This window comes from Aquarana catesbeiana, linkage group LG12, assembly GCF_042186555.1.
Source record: "Aquarana catesbeiana isolate 2022-GZ linkage group LG12, ASM4218655v1, whole genome shotgun sequence".
Classification (NCBI taxonomy): Eukaryota; Metazoa; Chordata; class Amphibia; order Anura; family Ranidae; genus Aquarana; species Aquarana catesbeiana.
Window position 1 is genome coordinate 44,119,058 of NC_133335.1, and position 16,608 is coordinate 44,135,665.

The following is a 16,608-nucleotide window of genomic DNA, read 5'->3' on the forward strand; positions in this document are numbered from 1 at the left end:
TATTGTGGGGAAACTTTTCTTCAGCAGGGACAGGAAAGCTGGACAGAGTTGATGGGAAGATGGATGGAGCCAAATACAGGGCAATGTTAAAAGAAAACCCTCAGAAAACATGAGTCTGCAAAAGACTTGAGACTGGGGTGGAAGTTCACCTTCCAGCAGGACATTGACCCTAAACATACAGCCAGAGCTGAAATGGTTTAGATCAAAGCATATTCACGTGTTAGAATGGTCCAATCAAAGCCCAGACCTAAATCCAATAGAGAATCTGTGGCAAGACTTGAAAATTGCTGTTCACAGACGCTCTCCATCGAATCTGACAGAGCTTGAGTTGTTTTGCAAAGAAGAATGGGCAAAAATGTCACTCTCTAGATGTGCAAAGCTGGGTGGAGACATACCTACAAAGACTTGCAGCTGTGGTTCTACAAAGTAAATTTACATTTTTGGTTGAAACATGACAAAATGTGGAAAATTTCCAGGGGTATGAATACTTTTTCAAGGCACCGTAGCCTTTATTTAAAGTTAAAGTTAGAGTCGGAACATGATGCAGCTATCCATTTTTTCCAAATTTTTGCTAACTTTTCAGAGGCGCTGCATTTAGCATAAATATTTTTCTTAAACATTACATGTCTATTCACTTCCCAAATCCAGTCCCCAAGGGAAGGAGGATTGGGTAGTTTTAACTTGGTAATGTCATACGCATGTCAAGACCTATTTGTAAGCGCATTCCTGTAACATGTTATCATTTAGGAATAAAATATTACCAAACAAAAATATGAACATAAAGATCGTGATGAAGTCATCATTTCTCCTTTCCAACATCTCATTGTGCAAGTAGCCTCAGGCATTACCACAAGGTATCCTATAACTCTATTCTTGGTGACACATTGTATATATGATGAGCAAGGAGAAAGACAGCGCTCAGGGGGCAGGATTACCAGGATCGGAATTCAAATTTCAAGGTACCAGTGTAAACCTAACTGTAAACGTGTACTCTAAAACTGGGTGACATTTAAGCTGCCAAATTGCTTTGTATAAACTAATGCAAGGTGAACTATGCTTAAAGCTGAACTCCAACTTTCTTTTCACTAGAACTGAATGTAATGATGAATCCCATCATAAATCATACCTCTGTACCATATTGCTCTGTTGCCTGCAAACCACCTGATATTCTGGGTTTAGTTGTTGCTTTGTGTCATGTGACACCCTGTATATCCTGCTGTGCAAGAACTCACAATACCCTATTGTGCAAGAACTCTGTCCCTTCCACAGCCACTTCCTGCATTGACCAGAGTCTACTACACTCTCCTTTGTAGTCTTTCAGACTCTGCAAATTATGTAACTTTCTTCACAGCTCTGATGGTGGGTGGAATTAAATAAATCCTAACTAGCATTCAGGCCCACCTAGTCACTCCTACGGGAGGAGTCCAAACCTCCCAAGTTCTGCCTCACAGATCACAGCATTATTCAAGAAGGAAACCCCTTCATATACACACATACACAGCCTGCTCGGAATGCTAGCTGTGCTGCTGCTGGGCAGGATTGAATGGATCATAATTACAATTCAATCCTGCCCAGTTAAATATGCTGACCAGTGTGAACAGGGAGAGCCCCACCCCACGCTGCCAGCCATCCCAAGAAGCGGTGAGAGGGCATGCGCTGTGTTGTACAGGCTAATGGATACACGCTGTTTTTATAGTTCTTCCTGTAAGCATTTATTGTTTGTGGGGGATATTATTTAATAAAATTACAGTATTACGCTATATGGAGTGTTCCTTTGTTTTGCGTGATGCACTTCTGAGCCACTTTTTGAGGAACCTTCATGATCCACAGACACGTGTCTATCAAGCATTGTGTGGAGATATCAGGCTGATTGACTCATTCTTGTGGTGAGTGAATTACCAAAGGGTATATTTGTGCATGTGGTATATCGGTGACGGTATTCAGGAACTTAGTGATTTCCTGGTAAGATTCTGTTGGGATACGGATCACCCCACATACTTCATGGACTATTCTATGGACTTTATTTTTTTACTTACTGACTAATGTTTGTTTATAATTTATCGTTCATTGAATGCATTTACTGCACTGAATACTTTTGGGTATTTTTAAGCGATGTTAATGCTGGGATTGTATTCATATTTTCCTTGCATATTTTCACAATTTTCTTTTTATATTATAGCAGCTATCGTGCAAGAAGTTTTTTGTCTGTTGAGCGCTGGGATCAGTTACACTTAGTGCGACTGAAATTTCTTGACCTCCTTTAAAACAGTGGTCATCAACCCTGTCCTCAGGGCCCAACTAACAGGCCAGGTTTTATGTATTACTTGGGGGAGATGCAGACTAGAATACTGTAATCACTGAGCAGCAAATGATATCACCTGTGATGTATTTCAGTTATCTTGCAAACCTGGCCTGTTAGTGGGCCCTGAGGACAGGGTTGATGACCACTGCTTTAAAACATAGGTCAGACAACCCTATTAACACTGAGCAGTTCACTTCAGCACCTACCTCCTGAGGAGCATAACAGATGCCTCTATAATGGAAAAGTAGTTGGAGCAGTTGGGATCTCATTGGTCTATCCATGAGCATGTAGCTTTATGTTACCTGATCTGCAGAGCTTAGATAGGATATCTTGAATATGTATGTTAAAGGTAAGCAAAAACTGCATTTACACAAAGAAAAATCTAGGAACCAATTCATTTATGCAACCAGCCATCCCAAATAAAAAATAAAATAAATAAAGTTGTTTTGAAACTTAGAAAAATATCAAAGAAACAGGCAATCCTTGCGTTAAATATGATAAATACTATGACATTTTATTTTGTAAAAGTTTTAAAAAGTCTTTAAATTATGTGAACCATTGTCACATGTTTACCTTCTGTACAGAGAATAAAGTTCAAAGTCCCTGGAACAAGAATGTGTTTAAAATTGCAGAGAGGCTGGTCAAGGGTCACAATACATATAATGTTACAGTGCGGGCAGATCCAGATTCCAGAGCGATTTATAAAAACTGCCCTTTTGCCATACCGACATAATCATGTGATCAATGAAACTGGTATTTTTCACCTTTTATTAATAGCAGACTCAATGTTTATCCATTCTCAAGTTCTGAGATTCTCAGTGGTGACTACGGTTCCAGACACTACAGGTTAACAAAGGAAAAGTAGCCGGTTTCCCCATTATTCTTTGCTCATCTTTAAAAAAAAAAAAAAAAAAAAAAATCATTCTCCTTGTCAACAATCCAGGATGACTTTCATCATACGCTATGGATTATATAATGGTGAAGACGAATTATTTTGTATTTTTCAGTTGCATGGCTTGCGATATTTACACTGGATCCAAACGCGATACATAGTCAGCTGTTTGCCTCGATTTACTTGGAGCCGTCGATCCACTATATTCTGAACTTTCTCCAAACCGGCTTTGGTGAACATATCTCCAAGCTCATCTGAAAAGAGAGTATGTTTCTTTGGTCATAAAAACAATGCCATAATAACATTAGGCCCAATGTATACGTTTTAAATCGACTTTGTCAGATTAAAAATTAAAGTAAAACTAAAAAGGCAAAACTTTTTTCATCTTGGATAGACTAAAGAGAGGGTTTTACCCCTCTTTTTTTTCGTATAATCTCTTTTTATTAAAGAAGAATTATGAGGCAAAAGAGGGTGTCCAGGGAAGTTTACTAGAATCTGGGGACCCTGGCTGGACACACAAGACACCAGTGACTCTTCTACATTTTAGTCTCTGGCCCTATACCTTAGTTACCTTCTGTTTGAAGTCAAACCCTCCCCTCTGTTCTTGCTACTACCCCTGTTTGGGGGTAGAAGTCTGTGTTATTATGACTTTTGGGACAATGGCCAGCATTGTGCCCTTCTCTTTCTTTTTTATTTAGTAACTTTGCGTGGTGCTGGACGCCTGTGTGGACACACTCAGTCCAGTCTATTAAAGTGTTTGTTACCCTAAAAAAGTAAAAATAAAAAGCAGATCCTATTCCCTTAAAGCAGGTTATACAACACAGTGCTTGTGCTGTGTAATTTGGCTCCCCCGTATCACCTAAAAAACCTGGCTGATCCTGCCTGACTATACCCTTCCCCCTGTAAACAGTTTATCATGGCTGCTGAGCCTTGACACCATGGGGCCAGTTTACGTGTCCCCTTTATCTGCAGCTCTGTTACCCCCCCCCCGCCTGTCTGTTCGTGTCAGTGCCCACCCCCCTTCTGCTGCTATTATAACTACCATAAAAAAAAACTCCCATTCCCTCTGTAACATAACGATGTGTCTCTGTGCCTGTGTTATATAAAAAATATGCAGATTTTTACCTATATCAGAGCGTCTCCCGGTGCTCACGTGACTCCTCAGCCCTCTCTCCTCCTCCCTGGAGCTGTCAGCCGGACAGAGGAGAGAGCCGAGGAGTCACGTGAGCGCCAGGAGAGGCTCTGATACAAGTACTGAAAGGTATAGGTCCGATATAGGTACAGATCAGCAGATTTTTTATATATAACACAGGCACAGAGACACATATCGTTATGTTACAGAGAGGATAAGAGGTTTTTTATCATATTGGCTAACCAACCACTTTAACATACAGTATTCTTATGCCTGATTGCTTTGTTTTTTTTTCTTTTTTGTTACTTGTTTAATGTAAGTTTTGTATTCCTTTTAGATTTTTCTGATTGTGCATATACATGGATGTACCTATTTGTTGCTTCGGTATGTACAGAATTTACAGGCTTTGATACTCCAGTGCTGTGGCAGTTCCCTTTGAATGCACGGTTTGTTGGATAGTACTTTTTCACTGTATTGGCTTAACAATTATAATTTGTATGTACATCTTTTTTTTTATTGAAAAACAGTACATAAAATAGAAACAGACGGTTTATGTCCATTATTCCAATCGCCTGCCTTTTTATTTTATTTTTTGCCATCTGTGTCTCATTGTGGAGATTCTAATTCACTTCCTGTCTTAGACCCAAAACACAAAGTGAGAAGAAATCTCTACAAAGTGAGGGAATCTGAGGGTGTCACCAGAACGAGTGTCCCCACTGGAAGACTTTCCCTCTATTACTGTTCTGGTGTCAAGCCGAAATTTGGGATTTTCTTTTACTTTCACTTTTAATATTAATGGTAAACGGGACAAATAGGGCGAATCTCATAAACGGGGCCGAGGTAGCAATAAAAACCCAACAGGTGCTCTAAACCCCCTCTATTAAAAAAATAAATAAATAAAACTCGACCTGTAGAAAAAAGAACTTATGGTTACTGGTCCTGCCACCTACACCGTCAATCTTTATGATGCAAAGCTATGATGCCTGGAAATGTTTCTGTATCAAACAGTTGGATGTTTAGTCCCCTCTGCACACTGTAATTTCATCCGTTGGCCCTATAACCCCAGTTATACATGGCACAGATTTCAGCCAGTTCCTGACGGGCCAGCTGAAATTCAAGCTGTGCGTGGCCTTGTAGGCACTCTCCTACTCGAAAACCTTGGAATGAAGGGAGGCTGGGTGGAGAACTGTCTAAACAAAACACTAAACAATGGCTGCATACAATCAGGTGCAGCCACTATTCAGGTATTCTAACAGCTGCAGGAGCCAGCTTTCAAAAAAATAATAGCCATCAATGCTAAAAAAGAAAAGAGAATTGATGAACCAGATATCTTACTTAAGGGTATTCTTTTATTTTAGGTCCTTACCTGTTGTAACAGTCCTTGCCCTCAAGGAGCTTATAATCTAAGGTCCCTAGGTCAGATTCATACAACCTACTAGGGCCAATTTAGACAGGCGCCAATTAACCTACCAGCATGTCTTTGGAGTGTGGGAAAAAGCCAGAGTACCCGGAGGAGGCCCACACAGGCACAGGGAGAACATGCAAACTCCAGGCATGTAATGCCATGGTGGTGATTTGAACTGACGACCCTAGTGCTGCTGGGCAGAAGTGCTAATCACTTAGCCACTATGCTGCCCAATGTATGGAAAGCACAGGTCACCATAAAGTCCTGTAATGACATACAGTGGTTACGGAAAGTATTCAGACCCCCTTAAATTTTTCACTCTTTGTTATATTGCAGCCATTTGTTAAAATCATTTAAGTTCATTTTTTTCCTCATTAATGATAAACTGATAAACTGAAATATCACATGGTCCTAAGTATTCAGACCCTTTGCTGTGACACCCATATATTTAACTCAGGTGCTGTCCATTTCTTCTGATCATCCTTGAGATGGTTCTACACATTCATTTGAGTCCAGCTGTGTTTGATTATACTGATTGGACTTGATTAGGAAAGCCACACACCTGTCTATAATGGGACCTTACAGCTCACAGTGCATGTCAGAACAAATGAGAATCATGATGTCAAAGGAACTGCCTGAAGAGCTCAGAGACAGAATTGTGGCAAGGCACAGATCTGTCCAAGGTTACAAAAAAAATTCTGCTGCACTTAAGGTTCCTAAGAGCACAGTAGCCTCCATAATCCTCAAATGGAAGACGTTTGGGACGACCAGAACCCTTCCTAGAGCTGGCCGTCTGGCCAAACTGAGCTATTGGGGGAGAAGAGCCTTGGTGAGAGAGGTAAAGAAGAACCCAAAGATCACTGTGGCTGAGCTCCAGAGATGCAGTCGGGACATGGGAGAAAGTTGTAGGAAGTCAACCATCACTGCAGCCCTCCACCAGTCGAGGCTTTATGGCAGAGTGGCCCGACGGAAGCCTCTCCTCAGTGCAAGACACATGAAAGCCTGCATGGAGTTTGCTAAAAAAAACACCTGTAGGACTCCAAGATGGTGAGAAATAAGATTCTCTGGTCCGATGAGACCAAGATAGAACTTTTTGGCCTTAAGTCTAAGCGGTATGTGTGGAGAAAACCAGGCACTGCTCATCACCTGTCCAATACAGTCCCAACAGTGAAGCATGGTGGTGGCAGCATCATGCTGTGGGGGTGTTTTTCAGCTGCAGGGACAGAATGACTGGTTGCAATTGAGGGAAAGAATAATGCGGCCAAGTACAGGGATATCCTGAACGAAAACCTTCTCTAGAGTGCTCAGGACCTCAGACTGGGCTGAAGGTTTACCTTCCAACAAGACAATGACCCTAAGCCAGCTAAAATAATGAAGGAATGGCTTCACAATAACTCAGTGACTGTTCTTGAAGGGCCCAGCCAGAGCCCTGACTTAAACCCAATTGAGCATCTCTGGAGAGACCTAAAAATGGCTGTCCACCAACATTTACCATCCAACCTGACAGAACTGGAGAGGATCTGCAAGGAGGAATGGCAGGGGATCCCCAAATCCAGGTGTGAAAAACTTGTTGCATCTTTCCCAAAAAGACTCATGGCTGTATTAGATCAAAAGGGGCTTCTACTAAATACTGAGCAAAGGGTCTGAATACTTAGGACTATGTGATATTTACAGTTTTTCTTTTTTAATAAATCTGCAAAAATGTCAACAATTCTGTGTTTTTCTGTCAATATGGGGTGCTGTGCATACATTAATGAGAACAAAAAATGAACTTAAAAGATTTTAGCAAATGGCTGCAATACAACAAAGAGTGAAAAATTTAAGGGGTTCTGAATACTTTCCATCCCCATTGTAGTTCAATTAAACCAGAGTGAGCAGAGTGGTACAAGGCATCTAGCACTTCCAGAGGTGTGGGATGCTGAAGACTTCTTAACTCTAAAACAGTGAAGATTGGTAGCCTGGATACCAGAACAGTTCCTTTTTTTTTTTTTCTTTCCAGGTTGTTGAGTGGATTTCAGTCAGCCATTATGTTGCAGGAGATTAATGTAAGAGAATGATTACAACAACCCTCTTGGCAAACCATTCACTCTTATATGGGCACCTTTATAAGTCGGGAAACACAGTCTTACCTTGAGTAAAGAAGTAGACCCTTGTTCCATCTCCTCTTACATAGAAGTTTTCAGACAGACATCGTCCTGGAGGAAACGCATGATAAACAGTATCATAAGAATGTAACTACACACTGAGAAATGCAATTTTACTCCTAGGAATAAACTACTGCATATGCAGAGGGCAAAAAAGACCCACGTTCAATACTAGCTCCACTGCATTGCATCTCATTGCATTAATCCATGACCAAAAATCATCACTTCTCTTTTTGTAATAAATCAACATCAACTTTTCTTGTTGCATGACTCATGGACCCCACCCTCTGAGTCATGGAACAAGTGCAAAATTACAGCAGCGATCCACAATTAGACCAGTGCAGATCATATATTCATCTTCTCTGGGTGCAAAGCCAGGAAGTGGAGATCTTGGCACTCCAGGAAGGAAGACTTGGCAGGACAGAAATAGAGTGGCTACCAACCCTTTTTTGCTTTAGAAGCCAATACACCCCTGGCTCTCCCACTTCTTCTATAACTTCATTGACAATGCCTACTGTGACTTCTGCTTTCAATGCATGCATGCCTGTTCTGGGCTGGTCTAAGGAGGAACTACGACTTGCATTTAAAGAAACACTGTTGTCCTGCCCATTCAAGGCAAAAGTGACAGTGTGTGTAAAGGTTAACCCTGACCCCTTTATACTGACCTCAGTGCTGAGAATTACCCAGTGCTTCCTGGTATGGGTGACCTCCTCCCATGTAGCGATTCACCACTAGGTCCGATCTGATGGAGGGGGTGATGTCACTGCTCCATCCAACACCAAATATTTTGGTGAAAAGGAATCATGGGGGGGGTGTAAAGTAGTCAGGGGTTGGTCTTTAAGCTCGCTGTCACTTTACCCTAAACAGATGAGGTGATGGCATCTCTGTAACCATTTCCCACCCAGCGTCATAAGATGTTGCAGACTTTGAGTGGGGGTATCTAAATGATGCCTGCAGTTACAGGCATCATTCAGATATCTTCTTTTAGAGCCGGCAATTCCCTTAACTGTAAGAACATTCATAGCGGCTATTCAGCCACTTGATCGCTCTTACAGGCGGCGGGAGGGGACCTCTCCCCCGCCCTACGGTGCTTCTACCAACTCACCTGTGCGATCGGTGAGCTGGAGAAGGAACTGACCAGCACCAGATGTTGACAATAGAGATTTCAAGCGGGCCAGATGGCCCCCGAAATCTCTATGTTCGTTCGGAGGCTGGGCGCGATGTTATGCGTCACGCCCAACCACTGCATTTGAAAAAATAATTTACAATTTTTTGGGGATTTCAGGCTTCCCAGCCCAGGAGGTGAGATCTGGGGACTTATAGACCTCAGATCTCGCTGTAAAGAGGACCTGTCATGCCATATTCCTATTACAAGGGATGTTTAAAAAGAAAAAAAGAAAGCATCAAAATAGAAAAGTAAGTAAAATTAACAATAAAAAAAAAAAAAAAAGAAGAAGCTTTTAAAGCGCCCCTGTCCCCGGGTGCTTGTTTGCAGAAGCGAACGCATACGTAGGTCGCGCCTGCATATGTAAACGGAGTTCAAACCACACATGTGAGGTATCGCTGCGTATGTTAGAGTGAAAGCAATAATGCTAGCGCAACACCTCCTGTGTAATTCTAAACAGGTAACCTGTAAAAATGTTTACGTCACCTATGGGGATTTTGAAGTACCAAAGTTTGGCGCCATGCCACAAGTGTGCGCAATTTTAAAGCGTGACATGTTAGGTATATCTTTACTCGGCGTATCATCTTTCACATTATGTAAAAAAAATTGGGCTAACTTTACTGTTTGTTTTTTAAAATTGGACCACCATTTTATTTCCTAGGGTCTCTGCTAAAAAATCATATATAATGTTTGGGGGTTCTGAATAATTTTCTAGCAAAAAAAAAAAAAAAAACTGAATTTTTTCATCATACTTGCCTGTAAAATGCTTTTCTTTGAGTACATCATGGGATACAGAGTCAGGCTAATATTCATTACCTAATGGGTTATACGCCATCACCAGGTGAATGGACACTGGTAGACCAAAGGTCTTCAGACAGGAAGTGATCCCCTATATAACCCCTCCCACACAGGAAGCACTTCAGTTTTGTAGCAAGCACTGAATCCTCAAAAAAAAAAAAAAAAGGAGGGGAGGGATCTCTGTGTCCCATGATGTACTCAAAGAAAAGGATTTTACAGGTCACTATGACAAAAAAATCCTATTTTCTTTTTCATACATCATGGGACACAGAGTCAGGCTAATATTCATTACTTACTGGGACGTCCCAGAGAAATAGCCTTGAGAGGAGGGAGACACCCTGCCAAACAATAGCCATCACGCTTATACAGCAGCCCGCAGTACACTGCGGCCGAAAGCCAAATCCTCGGCTGCTTGAACATCCACTTGATAAAATTTTGTGAACATATGCACTGAAGACCAGGTAGCAGCTTTACAAATCTGAGCCACAGATACCTGATGGCGAAAAGCCCAGGAGGTTCTTACACCCCTGGTAGAATGAGCTCTCACCCTAAAAGGAGGAGCTTTATGTTTCAGATCATAGGTCTGAATGATCAGTTGACGGACCCAATTGGCAATAGACGCCTTGGAAGCTGCCTGCCCCTTCTTGGGTCCTTTTGGTAAAACAAAAAAGGAGTCTGATCCCCGGATCTCCGCAGATCTAGACAAATAGACCTTGACTGCCTGGAAAACGTCCAATGAGTGCAGTCGTCTCTCTTCCGCCGAGCAAGGCTGAGAGAAAAAAAGAAGGCAAAATAATGTCCTGATTTAAATGAAAGGTCGACACCACTTTTGGCCAAAAGGATGGAACAGGTCGTAACACGACCCTGTTGTGGTGAAGGATCAAGTATGGTTCCCTGCACGAAAGGGCCGCCCGCCAACTCCGACACCCTTCTAGCTGAGATGATGGCCATCAGGAAGGCTAGCTTGCGTGACAGCAAGTCTAATGGAATTTACTTGATAGGTTCAAATGGTAATTTTTGTAACACAGACAACACCAAGTTCAAGTCCCAAGGACACATAGGTGACCTAATGGGGGAAGCAAGCGATTTACCCCCTGAACAAAAGGTTTGGATCAGTGAATGGGAGGCTAAAGGCCTTTGGAAGAATACTGATAGGGCTGAAACTTGACCTCTGATTGTACTCAAAGCCAATTTGATTTCCACAACTGACTATAGAAGAGAAAGAATTCTCCCAATCACGTATTTCTGAGGATGCCATTTTCTGGCTTCACACCAAGCAATACAATTCCTCCAGACCTTATGATAAATTTGTCTAGTGTCAGCTTTTCTAGCATTCACTAGGGTAGATACTACTGATCCCGAGATACCACGGTCCTTTAACACCCTGGCTTCAATAGCCATGCCGTCAAATTTAGAGACTGTAAATTGGGGTGGAATATAGGACCTTGAGACAGTAGATCGGGGCGACGTGGAAGCGCCCATGGCCCGTCTATTGTCAGAATCTCCAGGTACCAGGGCCTTCTGGACCAGGCTGGTGCCACCAGAATGCCTGGAACCCCCTCTTTCTGAATCCTGTGCAACAAATGTGGAAGAAGAGGGATCGGAGGGAAAGCATAAACCAGAGAGTACTGTCTCCATGGACAATCCATAATTCCAGGACGTTGATGGGCAGGATCTGTTCTGTCCCTGACCATTTCCCCTGAGCTGTGAGCCCTTCTAGGGTCGCTCCCCAGCATGAGAGACTGACATCTGTAGTCAGTACTCTCCAAGTTACCGGGAGAAAGGATTTTCCCTTTCGCAGGTTCTGATCCTGCAACCACCAGTTTAGGCTTAAGTGTGCCCGAGGAGAGAAGCACATTGGATAATCCAGGGCTTTTCCTCTTCTGATCCAGGCCAACAAGGTGTCTTGTTGTAAAGGCCTCAAATGGAACTGGGCATAGGGCATTGCCTCGAAGGAGGATACCATCCTCCCTAGAAGACTCATACAGAGCCGAATGGAGGGTTGTCTGGTGCCCCTTATCTGATGCACCTGAACCTTTAGGGCACAAATCCTTACAGGTGGCAAGAATATTCTTGCTTGAATCGTATCTAGGATCAGACCTAAATACTTTAGACTTTGAGCTGGTTTCAAGGCTGACTTTTTGATATTTATGATCCAGCCTAAGCTTTTCAAATACCTCACTGTGCCTATTATGCTCTGTTCTAGAGCCTGTAATTAGTGATCTGAGTAGAAGGTCGTCCAGATACCCGAGCACCAAGATCCCTTGGGTCCTTAAAGCGGGAGTCCGGCGACCAATCTTTTTTTTTTTTTTTTTAGGTCATTGAGACACTTTGCTAATCCCAAAATAATACTCACAGTTTGGGTGTAATATTTCCGCCTCTGTCTGTTTTCGTACTGAAGAATAACTTAAAAAATGTGATGCTGGCTGTTTCCATCTTGCTTGTGGGCATGTGAAGCCCACAAGCATCGATTTCCGGGATGCGGTGAATGCGGTTCATTCACAGCTTGTTCACGCGCATGATCATTGTTTCCGCACTGAATCTTGGGAAGCCTAACACTAAGCTCCCAGGAGACAGTGCGGCGCCGGGGAAAGGCAATAAACACGCTTACTCCCATGGGAGGAGAGACAGGAAGTGCCACAATAAAGTACAATATAAAAGGTAATTACAGCGATAAAAATTTTTTTCGTGCATTTGAACATCTATGCAATTAACTGAAGGGGGTAAGATTACGTTACAAATTTGAGTGGAACCCCGCTTTAAAAGACCCAGTACTGGTGCTAGGACCTTTGTGAAAACCTGGGGAGCTGTAGCCAGCCCAAAGCATAGAGCTACAAACTGAAAAGGACATTCCTCTACTGCAAAACGTAGGAACCTCTGATGACGCTAAAAGATAGGTATGTGTAAATACGCGTCTTTTATATCGATGGAGGCTAGAAAGTCTCCCCTCAGGAGTGTGGCTACTAATGAGTGGACAGATTCCATCCGAAAGGACTGTATCAGTAGATATTTGTTCAGAGATCTTAGGTCCAAAATGGGCCTTGTGTCCCAGTTTGGTTTCTGAACCGTAAACAGGTTTGAGTAAAACCCTGTGCCCCTTTTGGATACCGGAACCTCTACAATCCCTCCTTGATGCACTAGATGATGTAGTGCCTGAAGCAATAAGTTTCTTTTTGGAGGATCCGAGGGAATTCTGGATCTAAAAAAACCTCTGAGGGGGAACCCCCCGCAACTCTAGCTTATAACCACAAGATATATGAGGTGACCCACTCGTCCTGAATTATTGTTCTCCAAATGTCTGCAAAGTGCAGCAGCCTTCCCCCCACTCGATGGAGTGGGGGCGTCCCCTCAAAAGGAGGGCTTAGTGCTGGGTTTGAAGAATCCTGGACCCAGGGCTTTTTCTGGCCCTGGCCCTGCGGCTTGGCCCTGGCCCTAGCGCCCTGTTGGAGGCGGGACCGCCTTGATGCTGAGACATTGAAGGAAGCAGTCCCTGAGGTTTTAAACGAGGGACGCCTGGTGCTTTTCTTCACAGGAAGTAGAGAACGCTTGCCTCCGGAGATCTTTTGGATATATTTGTCCAAATGATCACCAAATAAAACGTTCCCCATGAAAAGGGAAACTTGCCAATAATTTTTTACAAGGAAGCTCGGCTTACCAGTTCTTAAGCCATAAGAGTCTGCACATATGTACAGACGAGAGAGCCAAACGAGAAACCTGCTGTATTGAATCCTTTAAGGCGTCAATAGCAAACCACAGCGCTCGAGAAATATCTGTCTTACTTTCAGGCAGATCATCCTCCTGGTTAGGCCTATCAGGCCGTTTGACCTGATCCTTTATGGACTGGCAGATACTAATTGCTGCAACAGCTGGCTGAATAGCTGAACTGGCCAAAGAAAAGGAAGCCTTTAATAATGACTCCAATTTCTTGTCAACAGGGTCTTTCAAGCCCTGTGCGTTATCTACCGGACAAGTGAAGTTCTTGCTTAAGGAAGAGACTGCTGCATCTACTGCTGGCATGCTCCATTTTTTAATGACCTTTTCATCCATGGGATATAAAAGGGAACACCTCTTCTTAGGAGGAACAAAAATCTTGTCAGGATGTTCCCAATCAGCATACACCGCCTGTTCCAACAGCAAGTGTCTGTTCAGAGCCTGCTGTGTCCCACAGCTGCTTTCTGGAAGCACCGCATGCTTGGCCTATACAGTTTAAATAAGCTGGGTGTGCGCTGGAACGTTCTGTGCATGCGAGGGCATGTGCGTGGTCCCTGCACAACGGGTGTGGCTGTATTCGCATATTACGCAAATTCTTGTGCGCCCAGATAAAGGCTACTGCGCATGTGCGGCATGGCCGCCAAACAAACAACTGCTAAGTCCAGCGGCACTTTTGCAAATGCACATGTGCTATGGCCGCCGAACAACTGCTGAAAACAGGGGCACTCTTGAGAACGCACGTGTGCCATGGTGAACCAAGGTGAAATGGCGCACCGTTGTGGGCCATCATACAGGTAAGAAACAGCCAGACAGAACAGTTTGTGAGACTAGAGACCTGGAGCTCAGAGAGCTCAAACAAACCGTGCCATCCACCTTGCAGACACTGGTAAAAACTGAAGTGCTTCCTGTGTGGGAGGGGTTATATAGGGGATTGCTTCCTGTCTGAAGATCTTTGGTCTACCAGTGTCCATTCACCTGGTGATGGAGTATAACCCAGTAGGTAATGAATATTAGCCTGACTCTGTGCCCCATGATGTATGAAAAATAAATGATTTTTACATGTAGGAGAGAAGTGTCAGTATTGGCCCGGTAGGCAAGTAGTTAATTATACTTTTTTTTTCTTAAGGAATACGGTACATAACAGCATTTGCTTTATTTTATATATTTATATATATTTATATTTTATATCCTCCTGAATCTAGAGTTAAAGGTTTTACTCCTAGATCATTGGATATAGCGCTCCAAAAAGACCCCTACAGAGATTTCACAATCTTGGCACCTGTGGGAGACCAGTAATACCTTTCTTAAAACGTAGCTGGGCCATGTCAAAACGGCCATAGTCCCGCAACAGGATGCAGCCACCAGGTTTCAGAAGCCTACTTAAACGTGAAATGGCCTCTTGCATCCTGCAAAGAGAGAAAAAAGATGGAAATTAAAAGTAGCAAAAAAGGGTGTGGAGTGAATTGGCTGTGGCAGTTTCAATTGATACAGCTTCACATTTGAAAAACATGTTCTATTTTGCTTTAACCACTTAAGGACTAGCCTCGTTTTGAGATTTTGGTGTTTACAATTTTAAAACCGTTTTATTTGCTAGAAAGTTACTTAGAACCCCCAAACATTATATATTGTTTTTTTTTCTAACACCCTAGAGAATAAAATGGCGGTCATTGCAATACATTTTTTCACACCGTATTTGCACAGCGGTCTTACAAGCGCACTTTTTTTTTGGAAAAAGAAAAATCACATTTTGAATAAAAAAATAAGACAACAGTAAAGTTAGCCCAATTTTTTTTTTAATATTGTGAAAGATAATGTTACGCCAAGTAAATTGATACCAAACATGTCACGCTTCAAAATTGCGCCCGCTCGTGGAATGGCATCAAACTTTTACCCTTAAAAAACTCCATAGGCGACATTAAAAAAATTCTACAGGTTGCATGTTTTGAGTTACAGAGGCTAGAGGCTAGGGCTAAAATTAATGCTCTTGCTCTAACGATTTCGGCGATACCTCACATGTTTGGTTTGACCACCGTTTTCATATGCGGGCGCTACTCAAGTATGCATTCGCTTCTGCACGCGAGCTCGTCGGGTCGGGGCGCTTTTAAAAGAATATTTTTTTCTTATTTATTTTACTTGATTTTATTTATTTTTCACGGTTTAAAAAAAAAAAAAAAACTGGGTCACTTTTATTCCTATTACAAGGAATGTAAACATCCCTTGTAATAGAAAAAAGCATGACAGGTCCTCTTAAATATGAGATCTGGGGTCAAAAAGTCCTCAGATCTCATATTTGGACTTAAATGCAATAAAAAAAAAATTGTCATTTGAAAAAATGGCCCTTTAAGACGTATGGGCGGAAGTGACGTCACTTCCGCCCTGCAATGGTATGGAGACGGGTGGGGGCCATCTTCCCCTCACTCGTCTCTATACCCGGCCACGGACAGGTCCCAATCGCCTCTGTTGCTGCTGATGGCTCCGGTAAGCAGCAGAGGGCGCGGGAGAGGGGTGGCACACGACCAAACACGACCGGCTCCTGAAGAGATAGATACCTCGGTTGTGGCATCAGCTGCTGCCGTTACCGAGATATCCATCTTTAAAAGTGCCGATGTATATGTACAGGGGCCGGTCGGCAAGTGGTTAAAAAGAGACGTATGGGTTTTTTTTTGCCCCATCATACTTACCTAGGTGGATGCAGCATCGGTCCGATTCTGCATCTGTCCCCCGGCGCCTCTACACTGAGAACCGGGCGATCAAACATCGCCGATGGCTCGGTTCTCACAGACCCCCGAGCATAGAGCTGCTGACTGCCAATCAGCATCTCTCCTCTCTGCTCCTACATGCTCACTGGATCGCCGAGCTGTGGAGGGGAGGGGGGGGGAGCGGCTCGCTGAGAGGCTGAGACGGGTGTCAGTCCAGGCACCTGGTGGATCCAGACTTTATTGTCGGGATGACGCGGTGCCTGGACTGATTCCTGTGATGTCAGCAGAGAGCGGACTTCCGCACTTTGCTGAAAATGGGTCACAGGAGTGCAAAATGAATTGCACTCCTGTGACCTATAG

The 16,608-nt window shown here is 43.1% G+C and overlaps 1 protein-coding gene across 2 annotated transcripts in view; it reads right to left on the reverse strand.

Moving 5' to 3' along the window:
• Positions 1 to 2,795: 2,795 nt before the first annotated feature.
• Positions 2,796 to 16,608, reverse strand: part of LOC141114151 (tRNA N(3)-cytidine methyltransferase METTL2-like) — a 46,635-nt gene continuing 32,822 nt past the window's right edge. The window contains exons 8-10 of one of the 2 annotated variants that reach the window (XM_073607668.1): positions 14,849 to 14,955; positions 7,861 to 7,926; positions 2,796 to 3,448 (exon numbers count right to left, since the gene is read on the reverse strand). In XM_073607668.1, coding sequence (XP_073463769.1) covers positions 3,306 to 3,448; positions 7,861 to 7,926; positions 14,849 to 14,955 — 316 coding nt within the window. In that variant the 3' untranslated portion in view covers positions 2,796 to 3,305. Of the gene's footprint in view, positions 3,449 to 7,860; positions 7,927 to 14,848; positions 14,956 to 16,608 lie in introns of those variants that run through there. The other variant, XR_012236879.1, reaches the window with a different exon arrangement.